At 40.1% G+C, this 21,481-nt stretch overlaps 1 protein-coding gene across 2 annotated transcripts in view; it reads left to right on the top strand.

Annotated features, from left to right (window-relative positions):
• Mthfd2l (methylenetetrahydrofolate dehydrogenase (NADP+ dependent) 2 like) overlaps positions 1 to 21,481 on the top strand; it is a 92,254-nt gene that overhangs the window by 46,868 nt on the left and 23,905 nt on the right. Inside the window, exons 6-7 of one of the 2 annotated variants that reach the window (XM_029476975.1) lie at positions 1,064 to 1,156; positions 16,455 to 16,583. In XM_029476975.1, the coding sequence (XP_029332835.1) occupies positions 1,064 to 1,156; positions 16,455 to 16,459 (98 nt within the window). In that variant the 3' untranslated portion in view covers positions 16,460 to 16,583. Of the gene's footprint in view, positions 1 to 1,063; positions 1,157 to 16,454; positions 16,584 to 21,481 lie in introns of those variants that run through there. The other variant, XM_021163363.2, reaches the window with a different exon arrangement.

The following is a 21,481-nucleotide window of genomic DNA, read 5'->3' on the forward strand; positions in this document are numbered from 1 at the left end:
TGTGTCTGTGTCTGTGTCTGTGTCTGTGTCTGTGTCTGTGTCTGTGTCTGTGTGTCTATGTCTGTGTCTGTGTCTGTGTCTGTGTCTGTGTCTGTGTCTCTGTGTCTGTGTCTGTGTCTGTGTCTGTGTCTGTGTCTGTGTCTGTGTCTGTGTGTCTGTGTCTGTGTCTGTGTGGCATCTACTATCTGCTGCTTTCATGACTTTTACAGGCTGTGACGTCTGTGGAAAATAGGATTCCCCCCCCCCCCGCCTCATTTTTCTAAAGCCCTACATTGTACAATTCTGTGGTTGTTGCTGCCTGGGAAGGATTTGATATCTTCCAAGAGGAGAGATGAGAAGTTGTGTCTCTTGCAGGGAGTCTCTCCCTGCTCCATTTCTCATCACTGTTACTGCCTCATTCTTTACCCAGGCCCATGTTCACATCTTGGGATGACAGCACTGCTCTCCTTTATTCAGATGTAACCCACTCAAGTTTTCATCCTGAAGTTTCCTGCTTACTCTAGTCCAACCCACTCTTCCTCAACACAGCCTCCAAGCTAATCTGCTTTCTGCTGCCTTATGGTTTCACTTGGAATGCCCTTTTCTTCTTTTCCCCAAATTGTTACACTCCTGCTTGGAAACATTAACAGATACTTTGCCTCCTTTAGGGATCCTTTCTTGACATCTCCTCTTGGCAGAATTGATCCCTCACCTAATGCATTCTGCAATACATTGTCCATTTTAAGATCATTTATCATGCTGCTCACTGTACTTATTTCTCTGTCATTAATACACCGGTGTACAACCCTAATGCCAACTGATGAATAACCAATCAAATGCAAAAATCTGAGGATGAGCAGCCCTTACCCCTGTTCAGACTGATTTGATTTTCCATGTATCCAGTTGAAAGGAAGACTTTTCAATTCTGGTTCATACAGACTTTCTTTTTAGTTTTTAATGGGATTTAATCATGTCAAAGAAACTTTGCTGTTCATGGGTAGTAACAAAGACTGCCGTAGGTTTAAAACTTTGTACAACTCTGGAAATTGTGGCAGCCACTCACGGAGGATCTTCTGCATTGCAGGCGACGCAACGGTGACGATAGCGCATAGATACACCCCCAGAGAACAACTGAAGGCCCACACTCAGCTAGCAGACATCATCATAGTAGCTGCGGGTAAGTCTGCATTGATGGTTATCTGGTGGGGTGACATGGCAGAGTCATTCCTGCCCTAATTTTTGATGCATTTAAAGAACATATAAGAGACACACATAGGTAAACATATGACTGACTCCTGTGAACTGAAGGTTGTCTCTGCACAGTCATCATATTGGCCATTGTACCTACATCAGCATCTGTCACACCACTGTGTGCACTTTGCCAGCCACTTTGACAAACATGACTGAGCAACATTTGTACGAACAAATTTGTGCTCACTAAATAGCATGATTTTCTTTCAGTTTTGAGATTAAGTTCTTTTGTAGTTTAATAAAGAAAGAAATATGTGAAAAATAATATGTATATATTTATTATAACATGTTTAAATTGATCTGTTTTAATTAATAGAGTAAGTAAAGTCACCAGAATGATATTTTAGATCCTAGAAAAGGCTAGAGTACAGAGCTCATATGTGTGACTAATTTACTTAGAAATATTGAGAGTCTACAGCATGTTTCTGATTTAATCAAACATGAACGATTTCAGATGGCAGAGGGAAGATTGGATTTGCTCACTCAATAATCATTGAACTCTTACTGCACAACAGAAGATGTTACAAATTGTAAGGATATGAGACTTAATAACATGATGAAGCCCAATCATTGAAGACGTTAAAACATTTGTGGGAAAAAGCATACACAAACTCAATCAATCGAAAATCATGTCAGATAAAGAAAAGTGCCACACTGAGGTTTAGTGAAGGAAGAGAATACCGATGCGACACCATTTTAGATATCAATCACTGATAATAATTTTCAAGAAGTGGCCATTGAGTAGAGTCTCATTCCTGGCCCTTCATCTGCCCACCAGATCCACTCTGCCTTGTCTTGCTTTGGTCTTTGTGTCCTGTGGACAGCCTGGCTTGTATATTTTATCCACTGGCTTCTGCCAAGGTTTGGTGCCACAGGAAATCTGAAGGGAAGGGAGAGAAAGCCCTGGGTGGGTTGTTTTTTCTCTCTTCTGCCTCCTTCCCTCCTGCTACTTTCTACTGGTGTCTTTGCTGGTGATGTTCTTCACTCTCACTGTGCTGTGGTAGGGCTGTGCCCTCCATGTGCCCCCCTCAGGCATGGGCATGCACATGCATTCTCCCATCTCTCACACCCCGGGCTCTCAGTGACCCCAAACACAGCTTGGAAAGTACAGTATAACGTTCCTTTATAACTCTTCTTCATATGATGGTCTGGGGTGGATTCTGTGCCCTAGGTACAGTGGAAGAAAATTCAAGGAAGCACATCTCAGAGAATAACATTCCAAGGAGGGGGGAGGGAGAGGGGGGGGAGAGGGAGAGAGTGGGAACAAACCACAAAGTCATGGGGGGGGGAGGTTGCTGGCTGTACATGGTATGGTCCAAGCTGGAGATATTGGGATTTTATTGTATATACTGTTTGGTTATGTTTGTGTAGTAAGTAGTACGTTATGAAGGATAGCGTAAGAAATACACAAATAAGGTCACCTTATTTGTGATCTCAAAGGTGTGGACTTTGGTGTGAGCCAGGGATGGAGAAAAGAACAGTAGACAGGCTCACCCATTTAAAGCCTCCATCAGAGTGTCAAGAACTGTCACTATAGAGCCAAGAGCAGAGGCAACGAGAAAAGCTATTATGATTTCATTTAATGGATCCAAGGTAGTTTTTTTTCCTTACTTGGTATATATAGTGTTTATTTCTTATTTATAGTCATAATTATATCCAACGCTTGAGTGATAGCTTTTATCATTCTCCTGCTTCATTGCATGTTACTGGCAATCTCCAGCTTTAAACGACACAAGAATTTATATTTTGAAAGTGTGTTTAATGCTAATAACTTGTAAATAGTGAGCCATGTTTCTCAACGTTTGTGTTTATCAACCATAATATTGAATGGATTGTTTTCCTAGTGGAGAAAACTTGCCAGCGTGTATTCAAGCTTGTGTTTTGTCTTGTCATCATGACAAGTGGCAAGTCCTCTTGTGAGATCCACTGACAGTCTTTTGTGACTGAATCAACACATATGTGACAAGTCGTTCATTATACCTGACATGGTCAGCATCCTCAAACTTCTCCCGTGGGCTTCTGTTTAAAGTCTGAGGTCTGAATCCATTCTAAGGTGTTACAGAAACAAGGAGAGGCAAACAAAGAAGTCTAGAAAAGGAAGAACTGAGCTTATCCATAATTAACCCAGAGCGGCCAGCATGGTAAAAGGCCCATGCTCAGGTCCTTTTGATTAGCTCCTCCACTACAGTCCGGCTCCCTGGGAGGATCCTCTCACCACCAGAGGGCTCCAGTCCTATTTTATGAAATAGTGATTTGGCCACAGGCCACCATGGCAAAAAGACATTTTGAGGGAAGAGAAGGAGAACAATTCATACTCCTTGTTCCCATTTCTTTTCAGAAAGCACATCACGCTTTCTGAGTGCTGCAGGACTGCCTCTCATGCAGGCCCCGAGATCATCCTGAAGAAATAAATACTTAGTCAGGGGACATTGTCTGGGAAGAACATTTAGACTTTATGAGAGACAAATAAAAATGATTGCTACATTTCCACTTCATTCACTAATAGTCACGAGGAGAATTTAAGGATAAAACATGGAGATATTAGTAACTGCAGTAATGACAGAAACCAGGAATCTATACTACAAAGAGGCCTATATAACTACACAATAGCAATAAAGTATTACTAGAATGGCCACAGCATACATCCTGTGTGAGAAGCCAAAGAATACAATTAGGAGTGGGAATCAAATAGGTACAGAGTGACCTAATGGCAGAGGTAGCTAGAGCAGTGAGGGCTGGGACAGCGTCACAACTAGAATGTCAACATATATGGAAACAGTTGCATCTAGAAGTCAGAAAGAGTGTGTGTGTGGGGGGGGGGTAGGTGAGTGTGCTATGCGTCAGAAAGACTGATAACATTCTGTAGACGACTGTGGAGAATTTGGTGATGAATTCTGGAAACGGGATTGCAGAAGATGAGTAAAAGAAGAAATCACTGTGTGGTGACCCTGAGGCATGAGTAATATTAGCTTAGTTAACACTGACCTCAGCCCTCTAGTTTCCCGTAGTATTCACCCGAGAGGTCGAACTGTATGTTACTTAACTCTTGAATATATGCCCCCCAGACTGATATTTGGAATTAGTCAGAATCTCAAATTAGAAAATCAGATCCTGATAAACTAAACTTCAAGTCTATGGGAAGCTACCATTCTGACCCCATTTGTGGTTGTCTGCATCTTCATTCTCCTATGGCAGGAGTTATAAGGCCTGATTATGGTCCTTCCTTCTTCTCCTTCTCCTCTTCTAAAGCTGGATAGATAGATACATACTTAGAATCACATTGGGCACAGAACTATGAAGAGAGTTCATTCAGTAAAGGATTTGCCTTATAAACACAGAGATCTGGGTTTGCTACACAGAACCCATGCAGGAAATGCCCAGGCATGATCGACTGTGCTTGTAATCACACTGCTGGGAAAGAAGGTAGGCAGGTCCCTGGGTGCACACTGTCCACCCAGCCTAGACTGTTGGGTGAGCTGTGGGATAACAAAAGACCTTGTGTCAGAAGGGAAACGGTAAACAGTCCCTGAGGGATGACACCGAGGTTAACCTGTTCTCTCTACTCGGGCACATAAGCATGTATCCCCTGACATGGCACACACAGCATCTGCGGCATAGAAGAGGTCCTTGGGCCCTCTTCTATGTGGCTCTACAAGGAAACTGAAGGGTAGAGTAAGTTTGCAAAACTCCTTAGAATTATTATTCAGATAGGACAGCAACTTATTTTTTGGAACTTCCCGAAGTCTCTCCACCCATTTGAGTAAACTCAGAGGAGTGCTGAGTCACTGGTGTGTCCACTTGTAGGTTCAGGTGTTGGCAGTGCTGAAGATGGCACCTTGTCCCCTAGGCCACCCTCTCCCGCAGGGTGATGACCTCCCCAGTCTGCCCTGAGCACCTCTATGGCAACACGTTTCATGAAAGACAACATAATATAAAGTAAGGAGAATGGCAGGTCAGTGCAGAGATGTGGAAGAGTCATCCGCCTGGCTACCACAAGGTGAGCCACCCACGTCCTGTGTGCACTTCTCCCATCGCATCAATTCTTGGGTACATTCCCGTCCATCCTCATCCTAGGACCTCAGACTCTATTCTCTGCTGCATTTCTCACTCCTTGGAGTAGGGTTAGTGATTTTAAAAATACCTGAACACCGAAATCCCAAGGGGCAGGACAGAGCTACAGTCTGCTCACCATCTCCAGCTTCTGCACCCTGGGAGTCTAGTGAGTTCACACAGAGCCACAGCAGTTTAGAACACCACCACCACTGTAATGTGGCCACACTAAAGCATCCTTCTTCCCATACCCTGTTTCTCATTTTCCAGTTTCTCCTTTTTAACTAGACTCTGCCTCTCCATTTAGAATCCCTCCCCTCATTTATCTCAAATTTGTCAATTACCTTTACTAGTATAGAGGGATGTGCACAGGCTCTGGGAAGGGGTAAATACTTAAATTCTAACTCTACTGCTTATTAGTTGGACAACCTTGACAAGTCACAGCATGTGCCTCTTCATATTCAAATTAGCAGTATCTAGAGTTCCTCCCCCCACCCCACCCGCCACGTTCCATTTCCATCAGGATTTATTGTAACAAAAATATATTTATATATTATATATTTTAAAATATTTGTGAATATATTTATATGTATAAAAATTATAGTATAAGTTTTGAGCTGCATTTTAGTGATGGATAAAGATGTTAAATGTAAATTTGTGTATTTAGTGCTTCTTAATTCTTCTTTGAGATATTTTATTCAGTCAGCTCATTTGCCCATTTATTGATGGGCTCATTTTCTCTTTGGGAATTTGGTTTTTGAGGTCTATATACATTTTAAGCTTTAATCCCCTATCAGAAGAGTAACTAGCAAAGAGTCACCCTCTTGTTTTCTTCCCTGTACAGAAGCTCTGAAGTTTAATGTAAGATGCTCTCCTGTATGGCAAATGGCAAAAATGGCAAAAGTTGTGGTGTGTGTGTATGTGTGTGTGTGAAAGAGAATATATATTGCATATATATGCAATATATATTGTATGAATGTCCTGTTGGGAAGCTTTATGGGCTTTTATCTAATTTACTGTTGGCAGACAATTAAACCTCAGTTTCAAAGTTTTGTGTTGTTTCCTCCTCCTCCTCCTCCTCCTCCTCCTCTTCTTCTTCTTCTTCTTCTTCTTCTTCTTCTTCTTCTTCTTCTTCTTCTTCTTCTTCATCATTTCTGAGGACCTGGTAACTAAGTTTTTAATAAGTTTTCAAGTTTGCATCATCATCAAGTAACATGTCCATCCTCTGTAGTCAAAGATGTTGCAAAATCAGAATTTTTTAAAGGTGAAAGCAGACTTTTTAGACATGAATGTACCAGGCAGGTGGTCCCAGTAGAAAAGCTGCAGAGTTCTGCTTGATGCTGTAGCAGCAGGTGGCAGGCTGTTGAATTGTCTGCTGAAGACAGGACATAGGACAAGGAGGCCCCACAGGAACTGTGCATGCATGGTGTGTCCAGAGATACGTTTACAAGCTTGTTGTAAGGGAAACAGTTTGCAATTTCCAGGCAAGTCTGTGAAGTCTGTTTAAATCTTTACTTAGAATGACCTCTTTTGGCCATTCTCTGGACATCAAAAATAAGACTTCTTCATCGTGTTATTTTAATGTGCAATAAAGGCTTCATTTAGGATGCTGCAGGAGGACAAGGGATTTTAACTTTCCTTTTCCAGGAGCAGTCTGCTGGCTCCTGGATTTGTCTTCCAGGGGCTTTAATGCATCAGCATCCACATCAGCAACAGCATCACAGCATCAGCAACAGCACTCCAAATACTGAAGTGTTGTACAGGAGTTGGTATACTTTGCACATACTTCAGTTTTCAGTCCTTCCTATTTTCCATCAAATCTTAGGATCTAACATCCCCTCTCCTGTAGACCATGGGTTATTTTCAATAAAGATGGCTAAATATCTATCTAAATTATCCTTATTAACTTTTAAACTCCTCTTAACCTCAACATATGGTTGAGTAGAGATGTATAATGTCTTCATGTTTCTGAACATTTGAGGAATTCCTCATATATTCCACAAGCCTGTAAAGCCCTTTGGCCAACAGAAACTTTTCTGTATCTTGAGTAGACAGTTTAACTTCAGCCTCACACTGGGTGCCCTTTGTGGAAGCCAACAAGGCTGTGGGTGTCACTGGAACCTGGGAAGAAGGATAACGGTAGACAGAGACACAAGATGCTGGGATCACTTCAAGAATAAACAATATTTATTTTTCCCATTGCTGTTTATATATTTCTTAGCTAGGCATCAGATACAGCATTGTAGGGAGAGTCTGAATATCTTTGACCCCCTTATCAAAGTTTTTACTTCCACACTCCTTTGCCCTGTGGCCTTGCCTGCCCCCTGAGGGCATTTTCTCTAGCCTTTGTCTCATTTCTGTGGTTTTCTGCAATGATCAGGGCACATGTAGGTCAGTGCTTGAGAAGAAACTGCAGACCTCAACAGTGTAAGTCTGTGTTTCTTGGAATACACACTTACTCGATGTGTATCCATTTTGCTGGTAGTACATGCATATTACAACTATATCAGATGCTAGAGAAACAAAGATATATAGATGGTCAAGGATAAGAATCATTAACAGCTCTGCAGAGTAGGGTTTCTTCCAAACTTTGTGAGGGCTTCAAGGGTCAAATTTAAGTCATTAGATTTGTTTGCAAGAACCACCCAGTGTTTTCACCCACTGAGCCACCTCCCCAACCCCTGGGTTGATTTCTATACAAGCTATGCCATAAGGATCTGGCACACTTTTCCACATGTAGATAGCACTTTTCCCAGTTAACACCAGTTTTTAAAGAGGGTGTCTTTTCTCTAACATGGTTCTGAGTCCTTTGTCAAGAATCAGGTAGTTGTAGCAGTATCGGTCAATTTTTGGATCTTCTGTTCTATTGGTTCATGTTTTATGCACAATAAAGCAATGAAAGAAGAAAAGTTATGGATGGGAGTATAGTTGGGGAAAGGCAAGTATGAGTAAAACACACTGTACAAAATTATTGAAGAACTAACAAACATGCTGTGGTAAAAAATAAAAAACAAAATAAATGAAAAGAAGGCCAGAACTATAAAGAAGCATTTGGGATATGATGCAGGAAATACTGAGAATTACCATAGAACATTCCTGAAGTGACTTCCTCTGTACTGGGACCTCAGCAGCCAGGTATGATTTGTTCATCACTGTGATTCTTGAGCCTGATGAAGAACCTTGCTGTCAGCAGTAGGCAACCCAGTGATGAGTTCTTCAGAAGCCAGGGGCCTATCTTGGTTCAAGCTTCTCTTCTAGAAGATGAGGATGTCTTTGTAGGGGAAGACAGTCTTTTCCAAACCCACCCAGCCATGGATTCTTCTTAATTCCTTGTTTGGGGCTATGCCGCGTTACAATGAATGAATATGGCATTGCATCAGCGCTGTGACTCAGGGCTTGCACCTGCAGAGTTCAAGGTGAGGGAAGGAGGAGAAACAACGGAGTAAATGGTGACTCTTCAGTTAAAGAAGGAGAAAACACTCCCAGTGCACTTCCTAGTGAGGGTAGGAACGTGAGCCTGTCTGCACATGAGCTCATCAGTCGTGTGGGCTAGCAGTTGTGGCATCGCTGAGTGTTTCTTCCCGGCATGTGCTGACTGGCAGCCAGCAAACGGTTTCACTGGGTTTGTAGTCAGTTATTCTCAGCTGTGACGTTTGTTGCAGGAACAGTCATGGACATAAACTCAGAAAAGCGGTAAGCCAGTGACTGAAGTGTTGCCCATCAGTGCTTGTATTACCATTTGCATAGAGGCGGTATTTGCAGTGGGCTGTAGAGTCTGACATCGATCCTGGCTGCCTGCTTTAGATCTGGTTTTAGTTCAAAAGGAGAACCACAGAATGGAAAGAGCATCTACCGCACCTCTTCAAGTAACTTCATGTGAACGTCTTAAAACTAAATAGACAATGCAGCCTACTTATGTAGTCAGTAAAGGGGCTGTGACTCGTTCACATTTTGAATGAGTGCATTTGCTTTTGATTTAAAATAATTGCTTATTTTTACATGAGACTTTATTACAAAACCCTCTACAGAGAACCCTGAGCTTGAGCTTTACCTGTCAGTGGGAAGTAGCCAAGTTTGTTACGTCTTGCTCTTCTGCAGATGTGCAGAGTGCAGGTGCTTTACTGTTAGGGTCCACATGTGTCACGTGTAGTTCTATCTCCTATGGTACCTGCCTAAGTGAAGTGATGGTTATAAATTAAATGCTGAACATATTCTAAGGCCTAAAATACCAAATACTTATCCAAGATTTAATTCTTTATTAAACATGGATCATTGCGTTTGTCCCAAAGAAACATTTGCATTTTGTAAACGGTAAAATTAGGTATATCAAATAATTATTTTTAAACAAACCTCTTTATGATTTATTGTCCAAGAAAATCATAGGCAACAGAAGCAAACGTAGAGAGTTGTTAGCTACAAATCCTTAACATAGCCTTGAAGCAGCTTTTAAAATGAGAGGCAGCTTACAGAATTGGGGAATGATTAGCAAATCATTTATCTTAGAAAGTGTCGGTGGCCAAACTGCATAAACAACGAATAGCAAGAAACAGAACAAAGCCAGGCCCAGGGAGAGGAGACCTGACTGAAAACTGGAAAGTGGCACTGCACAGGCCTTTATTCCATAAAGGAAAAGGTGAGCAGCAACAGATACATAAAAAGCTCAACATCACTAAGCATCAGAGGAATACACACCAAAGCTACACTATCATAGCATACCTATTAGGATGACTGCCATGAGAGAATGTGCCAGTACAGCAAAAGGCATCCTTGTACTGTTGGAACAGAAAACTAATGCAGGCACCGTGGAAAATGCTCTATTCCTCAAAATGAGTTCTAGCAATCTAGCCTCTAGGTGCACATCTAAAGCAACAGAAACCAATATCTTGGATTATCCATATTCACTTGCTCATTTGAAGATCGGAAGTCGAGACATGTAAATTAAATGTTCACTTATTTATCCATTCACTGATAGGTCAATGGATAGATAAAATGTAATCTAAAATAAAACATTAATCATCCATAAAGAGAAAGAAAATCGATATTGGGGAGATATTGGCTGGGCTGGTGAATTATTTGCTGTGCAAGTATGACCTGAGTTCGAATCCCCACCACACACACACAACATGAGTAGAAGGGCACAGATATGTAACCCTGGAACTGGGCAGAAAGAGGAGGACCTCTAGTTCTCTGTCAAGCCAGACTACCCAACTCGAGAGAACCCAGTTCACTGAGACCCTGACTCAACAACTAGGGTGAAAAGTGACTGAAGAGGGGGCCCTACATCGCTTCTGACTCCATGTACATATGTACACATAAGCATGCACACAAGTATCTCTCTCTCACACACATAAAAATCCAACTATTTGTGACCATAAATCTAGAAGGCAGTATTTATAGTGAAATAAGACAAACATGGAGTGACAAATAGGACATGATTATATGAGAAAGCTAAATTACCCAAACTCACAGACGCAGATGTTAGAATGACAGTTTCCAGGGCTGGGATGAGAGGGAAAGCGGCAGTGTCTTGAGTGTTGTAAAGTTTCAGTTACACATGATGAATAAATCCCCAGAGACATGCTTATCACCGTGCCCGTCATTAATAGCGCTCTGTTGCATAGCTAAAATCTTACTAAGAAGGTAGGTTTTATGCTAAATGTTCTTATCCCTTTAAAATAAACGACATGAGATTAAATTTAAAAGGTGGGAGGAAGAACTTTGTAGATGATGGATATTTTTATAACATTAATTCTGCTAATGGCTTCGTGAATGTAGGCTTACCTTCAAGCCCATTAAGCTGTTTACATTAAATACAGTTTTTTATATGTCAGTCGCATTTCAATAAAGTAGTTTAAAAAAACAATCCAAATTTAACCCACTACATTAAATGATAAAGCATCATGACTAAAATGGGGTTTATTCCATAAATCCAGGATCAGTCTATCATTGTAAAATCATTTATGTAATTTTCTATGTTAGCAACCCAAACCAAAATACGAATTTTACAAAGTCTTCCTAATCTTAGAAACCATATATCACAAGTTCCTGATAACTATTTTTCAGCAAACTGTGAGTATAAAGGGACTTCACTACATGATGAAAGCATTTGTAAAAATATTACAGGTAACATTGCACTTGATAAAGGAGTGAATGCCTTTTCTTCTTGTTAACTGTTCCTGGGAAGATGTAAAGAACCATCTAAATATCCCGGACGAAGTTCTGTCAAAGACCCCAAGTAAGGGCATTACTAACTCCCGACTTTCCTGTCCGTGAGTTTTACCGAGGTTACTTAAAGGAGTATAGGTGAAGGGTCCCTTATTGGACAAGGCATGACTCACACAGCTGCCTGACCAAGCTGGAACCTGCAGCACACTACACAATTTACAATCAAAAGGTTAGAGAAAACCTCTTCCAGGAAGCCTGCTTTCTCTGAGGGTCCTTGTAGCTTTTATATACCAGGGACTAGAGAGGCCTGGTGATTCTGCTCAGCTCCAGGGACTTCATGAAGCTTTTGAGCTGCTTTAAGACACTTCCCTGCAGGATAGAATGTTTTACCTCCCTTTAGAATATCCTGTGTCTTATAAAAGATGGAATGTACTTATCACTTCTGTCTAACATCGTTATTGGTCTATCTAGTACAAAGAAGTAAAGAAAAGTAGTGAGATATATGTCCATGCTGGGTGACTTTATTTTCAGACATGATTATCTATGCTAAAAATGAAGTGTAATTGATACTCAAAAAACAAATTGATTTTATAATTTAATATGAGGCTTAAAGAATATATAATCATTATATTAATACAACCATGAAAGCTATGTGTTCAAATTACCAATCTAAGGACTATATCATTCTAAATAATTCATATCTCATATGCATATGATTCTCATATTTTATCCAAATATCTTAAAGCCACTGCAATGTTTTTTTGTTTTGTTTTGTATTTTGTTATTTTGTTTTTTGTTTTTTATGGTTTTAGGGCTTTATTGTAGAAAGGCAGGGAGGAAGGGGAGAAGGTAGAAAGAGAGAGGCCGGCCATGGCCATGTGGAGAGAGCCACTGCAAAGTATTTGATGTGTGCTTTGTGTTTTATGAGTCTATAAGGTAGAAAAGCTGAGAAGAAAAGGTTGGAGGATTCAGAGAACATCCAAGAGACTGCTGAGAGGATGAGGATGAGGGCTACCTTCGAGAAATGCTTTATTTGCACAATCCTTACAGTTTAAGGGGTAGTGAGTGTAACAAGAGTGTTTACCATTTTGAAGTATAAACATAAAGTTGAACTCGAGTGGCAGTGATATGGGGCTTCCTATTTTTAGTTCTATGCTTTCTGAATTATATCTCTGTTATGGGTGTACATTTATATACTATTTATCCATATGACTGAGTTTTCAGACTACGAAAATAGATTTATTGGATACCATGAATGAGAAGTCATGGCGTATAGTGATTTGAAGTGATAATAACAATTATTATTTTGTTTGTGGAATGGAGCTGTTGGATATCAGTTGAAAAGATAATTCACTGCACATATATAACATATTTTTAAATATATGTAGTATGTGTCAAATGTTTACAAGTATTTTAGTTATGACCAACTGTAAGACATATATATTCTCATGGTACTATTGTTGTTGGCCTGATCATGTGAAACCTCAGTATATTAAAAGAACAGCCATTATTTATCATTATTATTATTATTATTATTACTCATGAGTCTGTAGTTTGGCAGGAGACTGACATTATAGGCTGGCCTCAGTTTATCTCAGATTGATTCATTCATATATTTATGAATTGATTGACTCGCTTTTAGGTTGTGAGTCATTTCTGGACTTGGCTATTGTCAAGGCTTGTGTGAAGCCCTGCATCCATTCTCCATGTGGCCCATTCTGATCATGGTCCCAGTGTGCACACAAATGTGACATTCCTTACAGTGACAACAGAAGCACCAGAGAATGAGGCAGTGCAATCTCTGCCTTCTTCTACTCTGAATTGACTCCTATAGCCAGGCCCAGGTTCAGAGTGGACCTTTTGTATGCAAAGTGATGACACATGCCTTGGCAGGCATCCTCATGTGCTGGAGGGAAGAAGGTGAGGTGGAAATAATTAGACCTCTAATGAAACATTAGTTTTTTTTGTGTTGATCCATAGATAACATAATTTTTATTCAAAGGACACATGCCTTTACTGTATGTGTTGTCCTATGTGCCAAGCTCTGGTATATTGTTACTATTCTTTTAAAAACTGATGGCTCCCAGATGGAGTGTTTTATGAATTATTTCATTTTTAGATGCCATAACAAGCTACCTGATAGTAGATACTTTATAAAAAAAAACTGTGTTTGGTTCATAGATTTGGAGATGGAAAGTCTTAGTTCAATATTGACACTGATAAAGACACCACTTCAGACAGTATAAAAAGGTAGAATCATGTGGGAAAAAATATCACACGAAGGGACAAAAAAGTGGGAGATTAAGTGGCCCAACTTCTTCCTTTTCTAAGCTCTTAACAAACTTTTAGCCCATGAATCCTTGGGGGACAGTCTCAAACCACAACACAACCCTCTCCCAAAATTCATTCTGAAGTAGTAGAAACCAGAGTTTAACCTACTTAAAGTCTGCCTTTGTTTTACCTAAGATTGAATCTAAATATGAAGACATAGTAGAAATATTCAATTTTCATGAACATGTTTGTACACACACGTCCTTCTCCTGTTCATTGACTCGCTCACTGTCCATGTGTCTGCTGGCATGCTCTCACTTCTGTTGTCACAGCATCTTCGTGTTCAGTTGCTTCATGTTTTCTGCTAATCCTATGATATCTATGATATACTGGTAGACTCTCTGAAAGTGTCTTAGGCAGATGTCTAAGCTGGTTTTTAGTCTTTAAATTATTTGGGATCATACCCACCTCCGAGAGATGGAAAAGAGGCCTTCACTTCTACATTTCCCAAATGAAGTCTGACAGTCTTGCTAGTTCTCTAAGACATGCCAGGTTCCTCGGACTTTCCCTTGGAACCTCTGAGGTCTAAGAATTCACCTCTTCTCTTATTCTACTTGTATCCTATTTACTCTTGTCTTCTGGATTGAGTTGAGTCCTTTCATCCTTAGCTTTTGAAATTCTGAGTCTAGGGAATAAGTTCTTTCTTTGAGTTTTTGATTACATTACTTGTATGAGACCTACAACATGAAATGCATAACTGCTGCTTTTAATTATTAAAGGTGGAGGAACAAGGAGATATCTATGCTGCATATGAAGAAGGTGACTAGAATTGTCAAACTAGTTTGCACCTAAATATCCACTTTATCTGAATGTGTTAATTAGATTACCTGGTCTTTGGGAGTCTATCTCTAAAACAGAGACTTGGTTGCTTGGCTTTCACCTTGGGCTGGGATGCATGGGAGGGAGGGCAGGTAGGGAGAGGAGCAGCTTTGGGATGGTTGCTGTCCTATTCTATTCCCATCATCTCCTTTCAGTTTATATATCTCACTCCTTTGACTGCTTTATACTATTAATCCAGACACCATTTTCCTTTTAAACAAAATTTGCAGGGGCTGGAAAGGTGGCTTAGTGTTTAGCCACACTTCGGCAAGGGTGCTCCTGCTCTGGACCAGCACTCGGTGAATAACACCCATCTGTAACTTCAGAGATCTGATGCTCTCTTCCGGCCTCCATGGAAGTGCATATATGTGGCACACAATACCAATACACGTAAAATAAAAATAAATCCATTTCAAAAGTAAGTTAAGGGAAAAAAAAAAAAAAACCAGAGGCTAAGAAATTATCTCAGTCCAAAAAACCCAAAACAACAACAAAAAAACTTACCTTGTACCATGAGGCTCTGATTCCTTCTCCAGAACCCATGTGTTTTTGTTAGGGTTTTACTGCTATGAACAGACACCATGACCAAGGCAACTCTCTTAAGGACAACATTTAATTGGGGCTGGCTTACAGGTTCAGCGGTTTAGTCAGTTATCATCAAGGCAGGAGCATGGCAGCATCCAGGTAGGCACGGTAATGGAAGAGCTGAAAATTCTACATCTTGTTCCTAAGGCAAACAGGAGAAGACTGGCTTCCAGGCAGCTAGGACAGTACAAGGGTCTTAAAGCCCACGCCCACATTGACACGCCCACTCCAACAAGGCACACCTTCTAATAATGCCACTCCCCTGGCCACACATATTCAGACCATCACACCATGCTATTCTACACTGTGAAGGTGGAGCTTGGGAGATTCTACTTGATCAGTTCCAGGCCCGTGAGAGACCCTGTCTCAAACAAACAAATGGTGGTCAGCAACTGAGGAATGATACTTGAGATTGTCCTCTGGCCCCTATGTGTATGACACTGTGTAAGCACACTTGCACACCATGTACACACACGAGCACAAAATAAAGAGTTTGAAGTGTTTGAAACCCACCCCATTTGACTTCTGTGTTCCACATATGAAATTGTATTTGACAATATAAGCCTTTGCATATTTAGCTCACCAGCCTCCACGCTACGTCCATATCCAAATCCGAAAATGCAGCAGTACCCTTTTGTGGAGAGTAAGATTTGCTTACAGGAAGAAAAGAGAAGATCATATCTCATTAGCTTTACAGGGGAAGTATTTGAGGCAGAAGCTAATGAGACTACTTAATAGCTCTCCTGTGAATTTCTAAACCCCACTAAAATTCTGTATTTCAAGCTGATGTAATCTACTATATATCATTATTCTTAGCTCTGTAAACAAATGTGTCCCTGATATCCACAGATGATGCCTTTATTGGGGACATGATTATTCTGGCATGTCGTAGCCATACATGTAAACAGTTAGGAAATAAAGACCACAGAGAAAGAACAACAGAAAGCATAGGATGTGCTGTGTGGCTGTCCTCTAACTCAGCACTCGTTGAGATCTCCTAGGAAGAGTAGGAGGATACTTAGGAGGGAATGGTCTCACTGTTAGTGGGGATTCTATTTAGCTAGTGCTATGGTTTCAGTCTGAATGGCTCTGAGTGTTGAACATTGAGTCCCAAGCTGGTGGTTCTAGTCTGAGAGGGTCTGGAAATTTTAGGACAGGAGCCTAGCTGGAGGAAGTAGGGCCTCTCTGACAACTTGTCATCTGCCTCTTTCTTTTCCTCTCTGCTTTCTGCCCGCTCTGGTATCATCTCCTTTCTCTCTTGGCTTCCCTGACAGAGTGACACCTTGGAAATTATGGACTTAGAAGGAGGAACCATGCATCCATACAAATTCCATTGCCCTTACCCTCACTGTTGAAGTAGGAGGACGACTTCCACCCGCAGGAGTGATCCACCTGAACATGCATTTCTGTGGTGCTAGTTTTATATCTGAACAGGAGCTCTGGTCTCGTTCCCAGCCGCACCTCTGACTCAACATTGTGAAACCAAGAAATCATTTAGCTTCTCAGTACCTCAAAATGTAGCTTCTGCGAATGAGGATAATGGGGAAAGCTCGCTTGCTTCACTGGATCATTGTGGGATTTAATTAGGTAATGTTTACAGAGCTCTTTGAACTCTACTCATTAAAGTGATGTGTAAATACAGCACTTCCTTTTATCAGGATCCCTGAACTGGGCCCTTCCATAAACACTTGAAGATGGCTGTGATGGGAGGGGCTATAGGGAGGAGACTTTATGTTGTGTGTGCAGTATGTGTGAACACAGTTCTGAACCTGTCACATTGGTATGTGAAAATACCCACCGAGCATTGTGTCTAATGAGATGTAACACCCCACTTAACACCAGTGGGAAAGGCTGCTGTTAAGTGCTTTATACTGTGAACTTAGCTCCCGCAGTGTGGAGTGGCGCCTGCAGCTTTAGGTACTGCTATCCTATTTTATTCGGTACATTTTGTTTAAAGGATAGGGGTGGATTGTTTTGTTTTACATGTAAAGAATGATAGAATGGCAAATTGCAGCCCCTGATTAGACAGCTATAGTACCTGCATTACTGCAATTCTATATAAGCATCTACTGATGGTCTACCAATCAATCATTCCACACATATATGAATAGTAAGCCATACTTTTTATCACAATACCTTTCTTTCTGGATATGATCATCTAAGTTAATTTTTTTAAAAGTAAAGCAGAGCACAGGAGCAGGTTCTTAGGTCCCTGGGGGCAGGCTTCCTAAGGAGATTAGGGTGACCAGTTGGCAGCACTAGACAGATTTAATGAAAGGAGCAAGGCCTGTTGATGCTAGTTCCCTTTCTTTTCCTGTTGTGTGGCAGTTTCTTTCAACTTGAAACATTTCATCTTGAAAAAGAGGCTCATTAGGATTTGGGAGAAGGAAAAAGAATAGGAAAACACATTGGATGACAAAATTTTTAAAATTAAAAAAAAATCTTTTAAGTAGAAAAAAAAAAAGAGTCAAAAACTAACCAAAACTGGCAAGGTTCAGGAAATAATCAACTTACACGTTTCAGGAAATTCCTAAAAGTTACAGGATGCTCAGAGTTCCACGAGCTTCTATAAGGCAGTAATGATTTATCAGAAAAAAGAATTTCTGGCGAGCTAGGATGCCTGCAAATCATGGGATTCAGGGATGCAGCTGTTCTGACTCATCATCCATGATGGTGTTGCTGATTTGACTGCTTCCAGGTCACACATGCTTCTGTAGATAGCTCCTCACCCATACTCCTGTAAGCAATATTATTAAACTGATAAGCCCACTGCTTTGGATAGGTAGAACTATTTCTTTGGTCTCTCATTGCTATATGGGATGAGTGGGTATTTATTCACATGTCCTCAAGAAAAATCACACAATATGCTCCTGTTTGAAATGTGATTCGCCTCCTTTCCCCTCATCCCCACTTGCCATGATGTGATTCCATGTGCTGTTAGGTTCTCAATAACGGCCAACACAGTGTTTCCTGCTTGATCCTTGACTTTGGCCCTACCAAACTGAGTCAAACAAACATCCTTTTCTAGTGAGCATCCTGTTTTAAATATTTCAGTACAGCAATGAAAAGTATAAAATCTTTAAATTATAATGTCTAAAAGTATTCCTAATTCTTCCACAAGTTCTGACTAGATTTGGGCTAAAACTTAATTACTGGTCCTTAACACAGAGTGAGACTGCATTTTAAAGTCATTAACAAAGAGCTCTTTTAAGGGCACTTTAATTTTTTGAAGATATTTTTCTCAACAGAAGTTAGTAAACTAGGTCTGAGGGTATGTGGCTGGCTTCTTGACTAAAAAGTTGACTAGACTGTAGTGGCCCAGAGACAGTAAAGGCTGCAGAAAATTTACAGACAAAACAACATAGACAGGGTGAATTATTCAAAATGTTTTGCTGACTGTGCCAACAGTTTTTCTAAAGCTTTTTTTTTTTTTTAAATTCAGATTCAGAAAGACTTCCTGAACTTAGCTCCAAGGGTCAGTTTAGAGGCTCCTATTGTCACACACGTTCCCCGGATGTGAACTTTCCTCTATTGTGTGCCTGGAGCTACAACCAAAGGTGGTAGTCATCACCGTTGTCAGTAAATTTATTTCTACTAAAAATAAAATTATCTCAAATAATTAATAATAAAAACTTCCTGAAAGGGTTTTAATTCATAGAAGACAATATAAACCTCAAATGCAGATCAGTGAGAAGAAAGCGTAATGCAGACTTAGTGTAAGATTCATCACAGTTAGGAAGCAGTTGGCAGGTCTTTGCCCTGATGAACAGCTGAAGAGCCATGGAGGCGCTCATGGCTTCTGAGCTGTCTTAGATCACAGAATATATTGTGAGTTTGAAGCCAGTTTAGGGTGCAAGGAGACCCTGTCTCAGAAGAAAGGATCAGAGAGAGTAATGAACCAAGGGAGGGATGTGGGAGGGAGGGGGTTAAGGAAAGAAGGGGAAGATAATGGTTTAATTACATAAAGACTTTTAATATTGTCCATCATGAAATTACCAAATTAGTGTTTCTTGGGATTGTATTATAATACAAATGTTTTACTTTAAAAATTGGTGTGAAAGTTGATGGCTTGAGTTTCACAAAAAAACTGTTAACTTAGTTTTGGCTTGGGGTTAGGACATAATTTCCATGACTTGCTGAAATGACTCTAAACAGATAGATTTCTTTCATTTTTGTCCTATGTGTGTATGTGTGGTAGAATTCTCACCACTGAAAAAACATAAAATCAAAATACCAGGCCAGGCATGGTGGACCACACCTTTAATTCCTGCACTCAGGAAGCAGAGGCAAGAAGACCTCTGTGAGTTCGAGGCCAGCCTGGTCTTCACAGTGAGTTCTAGGACAGGTGGAACTACACAGTAAGACCCTGTCTCAAACAAACAACTAAACATCCCAAACAAAGCAAATATCAATGAGCTTTGAAAGATGTTTAAATATGTTTTAAAGTCTGAAGTACCAAATAACCAGTCAGCATTTAATTCTTTATGTAAAAATGAGCAGGTAAAAGCACCTCAGTATGCAAACATAGTTTTATTTTTAATAAAATGGAATTGTATGTATACCAAAGATTTCTTTTAAGATAAATCTTTATCATTTATGTCAGAAGTAGTTGATCTGTTTGCCTATTTTATACTTATTTACCCACGATCATGTAGAAATTTCTTGGGTGATAGGAGTCATGGTGGAAAAATGTGAGGAGCCCTGTTCTGGACCAGGGTTAGATGTAAGCAGCTTTACCAAGACAATTCTCCTGAAACATGAAGTGGAAGGTACCGCACCATAGTTCACCATGTTCAGCACCTATTGAGAATTATACATCCTTTGTCTTTCAAATTCTTCTTGGTACTTAGAATCTATCATTCCAAAGTCATAGCCTGCTTGCTATTATAGCCAACTGTGCGTCATTTTTAAGCATAGCCCACCAGGTATTGATACTAAAATGTCTCAAAGCCTAGGTGCCCAAGCAACACAACTTTGCGAACAGCTTTTGAGTCTGTGGTTCAGTGGATGGTGGTGGCTTTGACCCATTTCACCTGCCTGTTACCAGGGCAGCTCAGGTATCTGCCACAAACTTGGGGTTGGCTGGAAACTGATCAGTCTAGATTGGCTTCAACTGAAATCACTCATCTTCGGCCACAGAACTTATGTGTTCCTGATGGCTAGCTTGAGCTTGTTCTCTTGGCTGTGACTTGGTTCCAGAGGTAGTAAGATCTGTGCAAGGATCAGCCCCACCCCTGACATCAGACCAGGCAGAATAAAATGAAAAGGAAAGCAAGAGAAGAGAGAAAAACTCATTATCACAACACCAGTGTGTGGGTCCAAATTCTTGATAAAATTGTGAAGGAGATGCTGACAAATACTTTATACAAAGGACTGAGTAGGCTTCTGTGGATATTGTGGTAGGGACACCTGTCAGCTGTTTGGGGACTTACTGTTTAACCAGCTACAGCTCTTTCAGTAGTACTTTTAGCCAACCTACATATACTTGTGCTCTTTTCAAAGATCCAGTGAAAAATTTCAGCAAGTTTGATGCAGCAAAATGTATCCATGGTTTCCCGAATACAAGTGGCCACTACAACATGACCTAGTAATACAAAAAATTGGAAACAATTCAGGAATAATAGTTACTCCTATTATGATTTATTTAGTCTAATTTTTAAGTTTTAAATAATTGATGAAATAGGAAAAGAATCACAGTTTAATTTTAATGATGAAATTTAGGCATCATATTTTATATCTAATAAATATTTTTAAAATACTAGAAAGAAAAGAAATGAAAATGTTAATACTGTTATTTTTGGATGGTATAAAATATTATTTTTATTTTGTTCTTAAGCTTTTCAATATTATTCAACATTCTACAGTGGGCATACAGATAAATGCCTTTATTAGAAAAAAAGACATAAATATTTTTCTATTTTGTGATATTTCTGGGAATTAAAATGAATTTCAAATTTCCTTGTGCTTTAAAAATTGTGGTTATTATCCATTGCCAATCTGATATTGTCTGAGAGATATCATAGTATTTAAACACAGATTTTAATCTTAAGAGAACAAAAACTGTTTAATAACTTAATAATTATTCCACACATGCTTTTGTTGTGTTTTATAAAATGGAAGAGAAAGCAGGGATAAGTTTGGTGGCGATACAGTATGATGTGGGTGAAGGGGTGCCTTATGAGCCCATGCTGAGGCATCCCTTCTCCCTGAGATACCAGCCACAGGACAGGGAGTTGAGGGGGTAGTAGAGACAGAGAAAGGGAGAGAGAGAGAGAGAGAGAGAGAGAGAGAGAGAGAGAGA

This window comes from Mus caroli, chromosome 5 (genome assembly GCF_900094665.2).
Source record: "Mus caroli chromosome 5, CAROLI_EIJ_v1.1, whole genome shotgun sequence".
Taxonomy (NCBI): domain Eukaryota; kingdom Metazoa; phylum Chordata; class Mammalia; order Rodentia; family Muridae; genus Mus; species Mus caroli.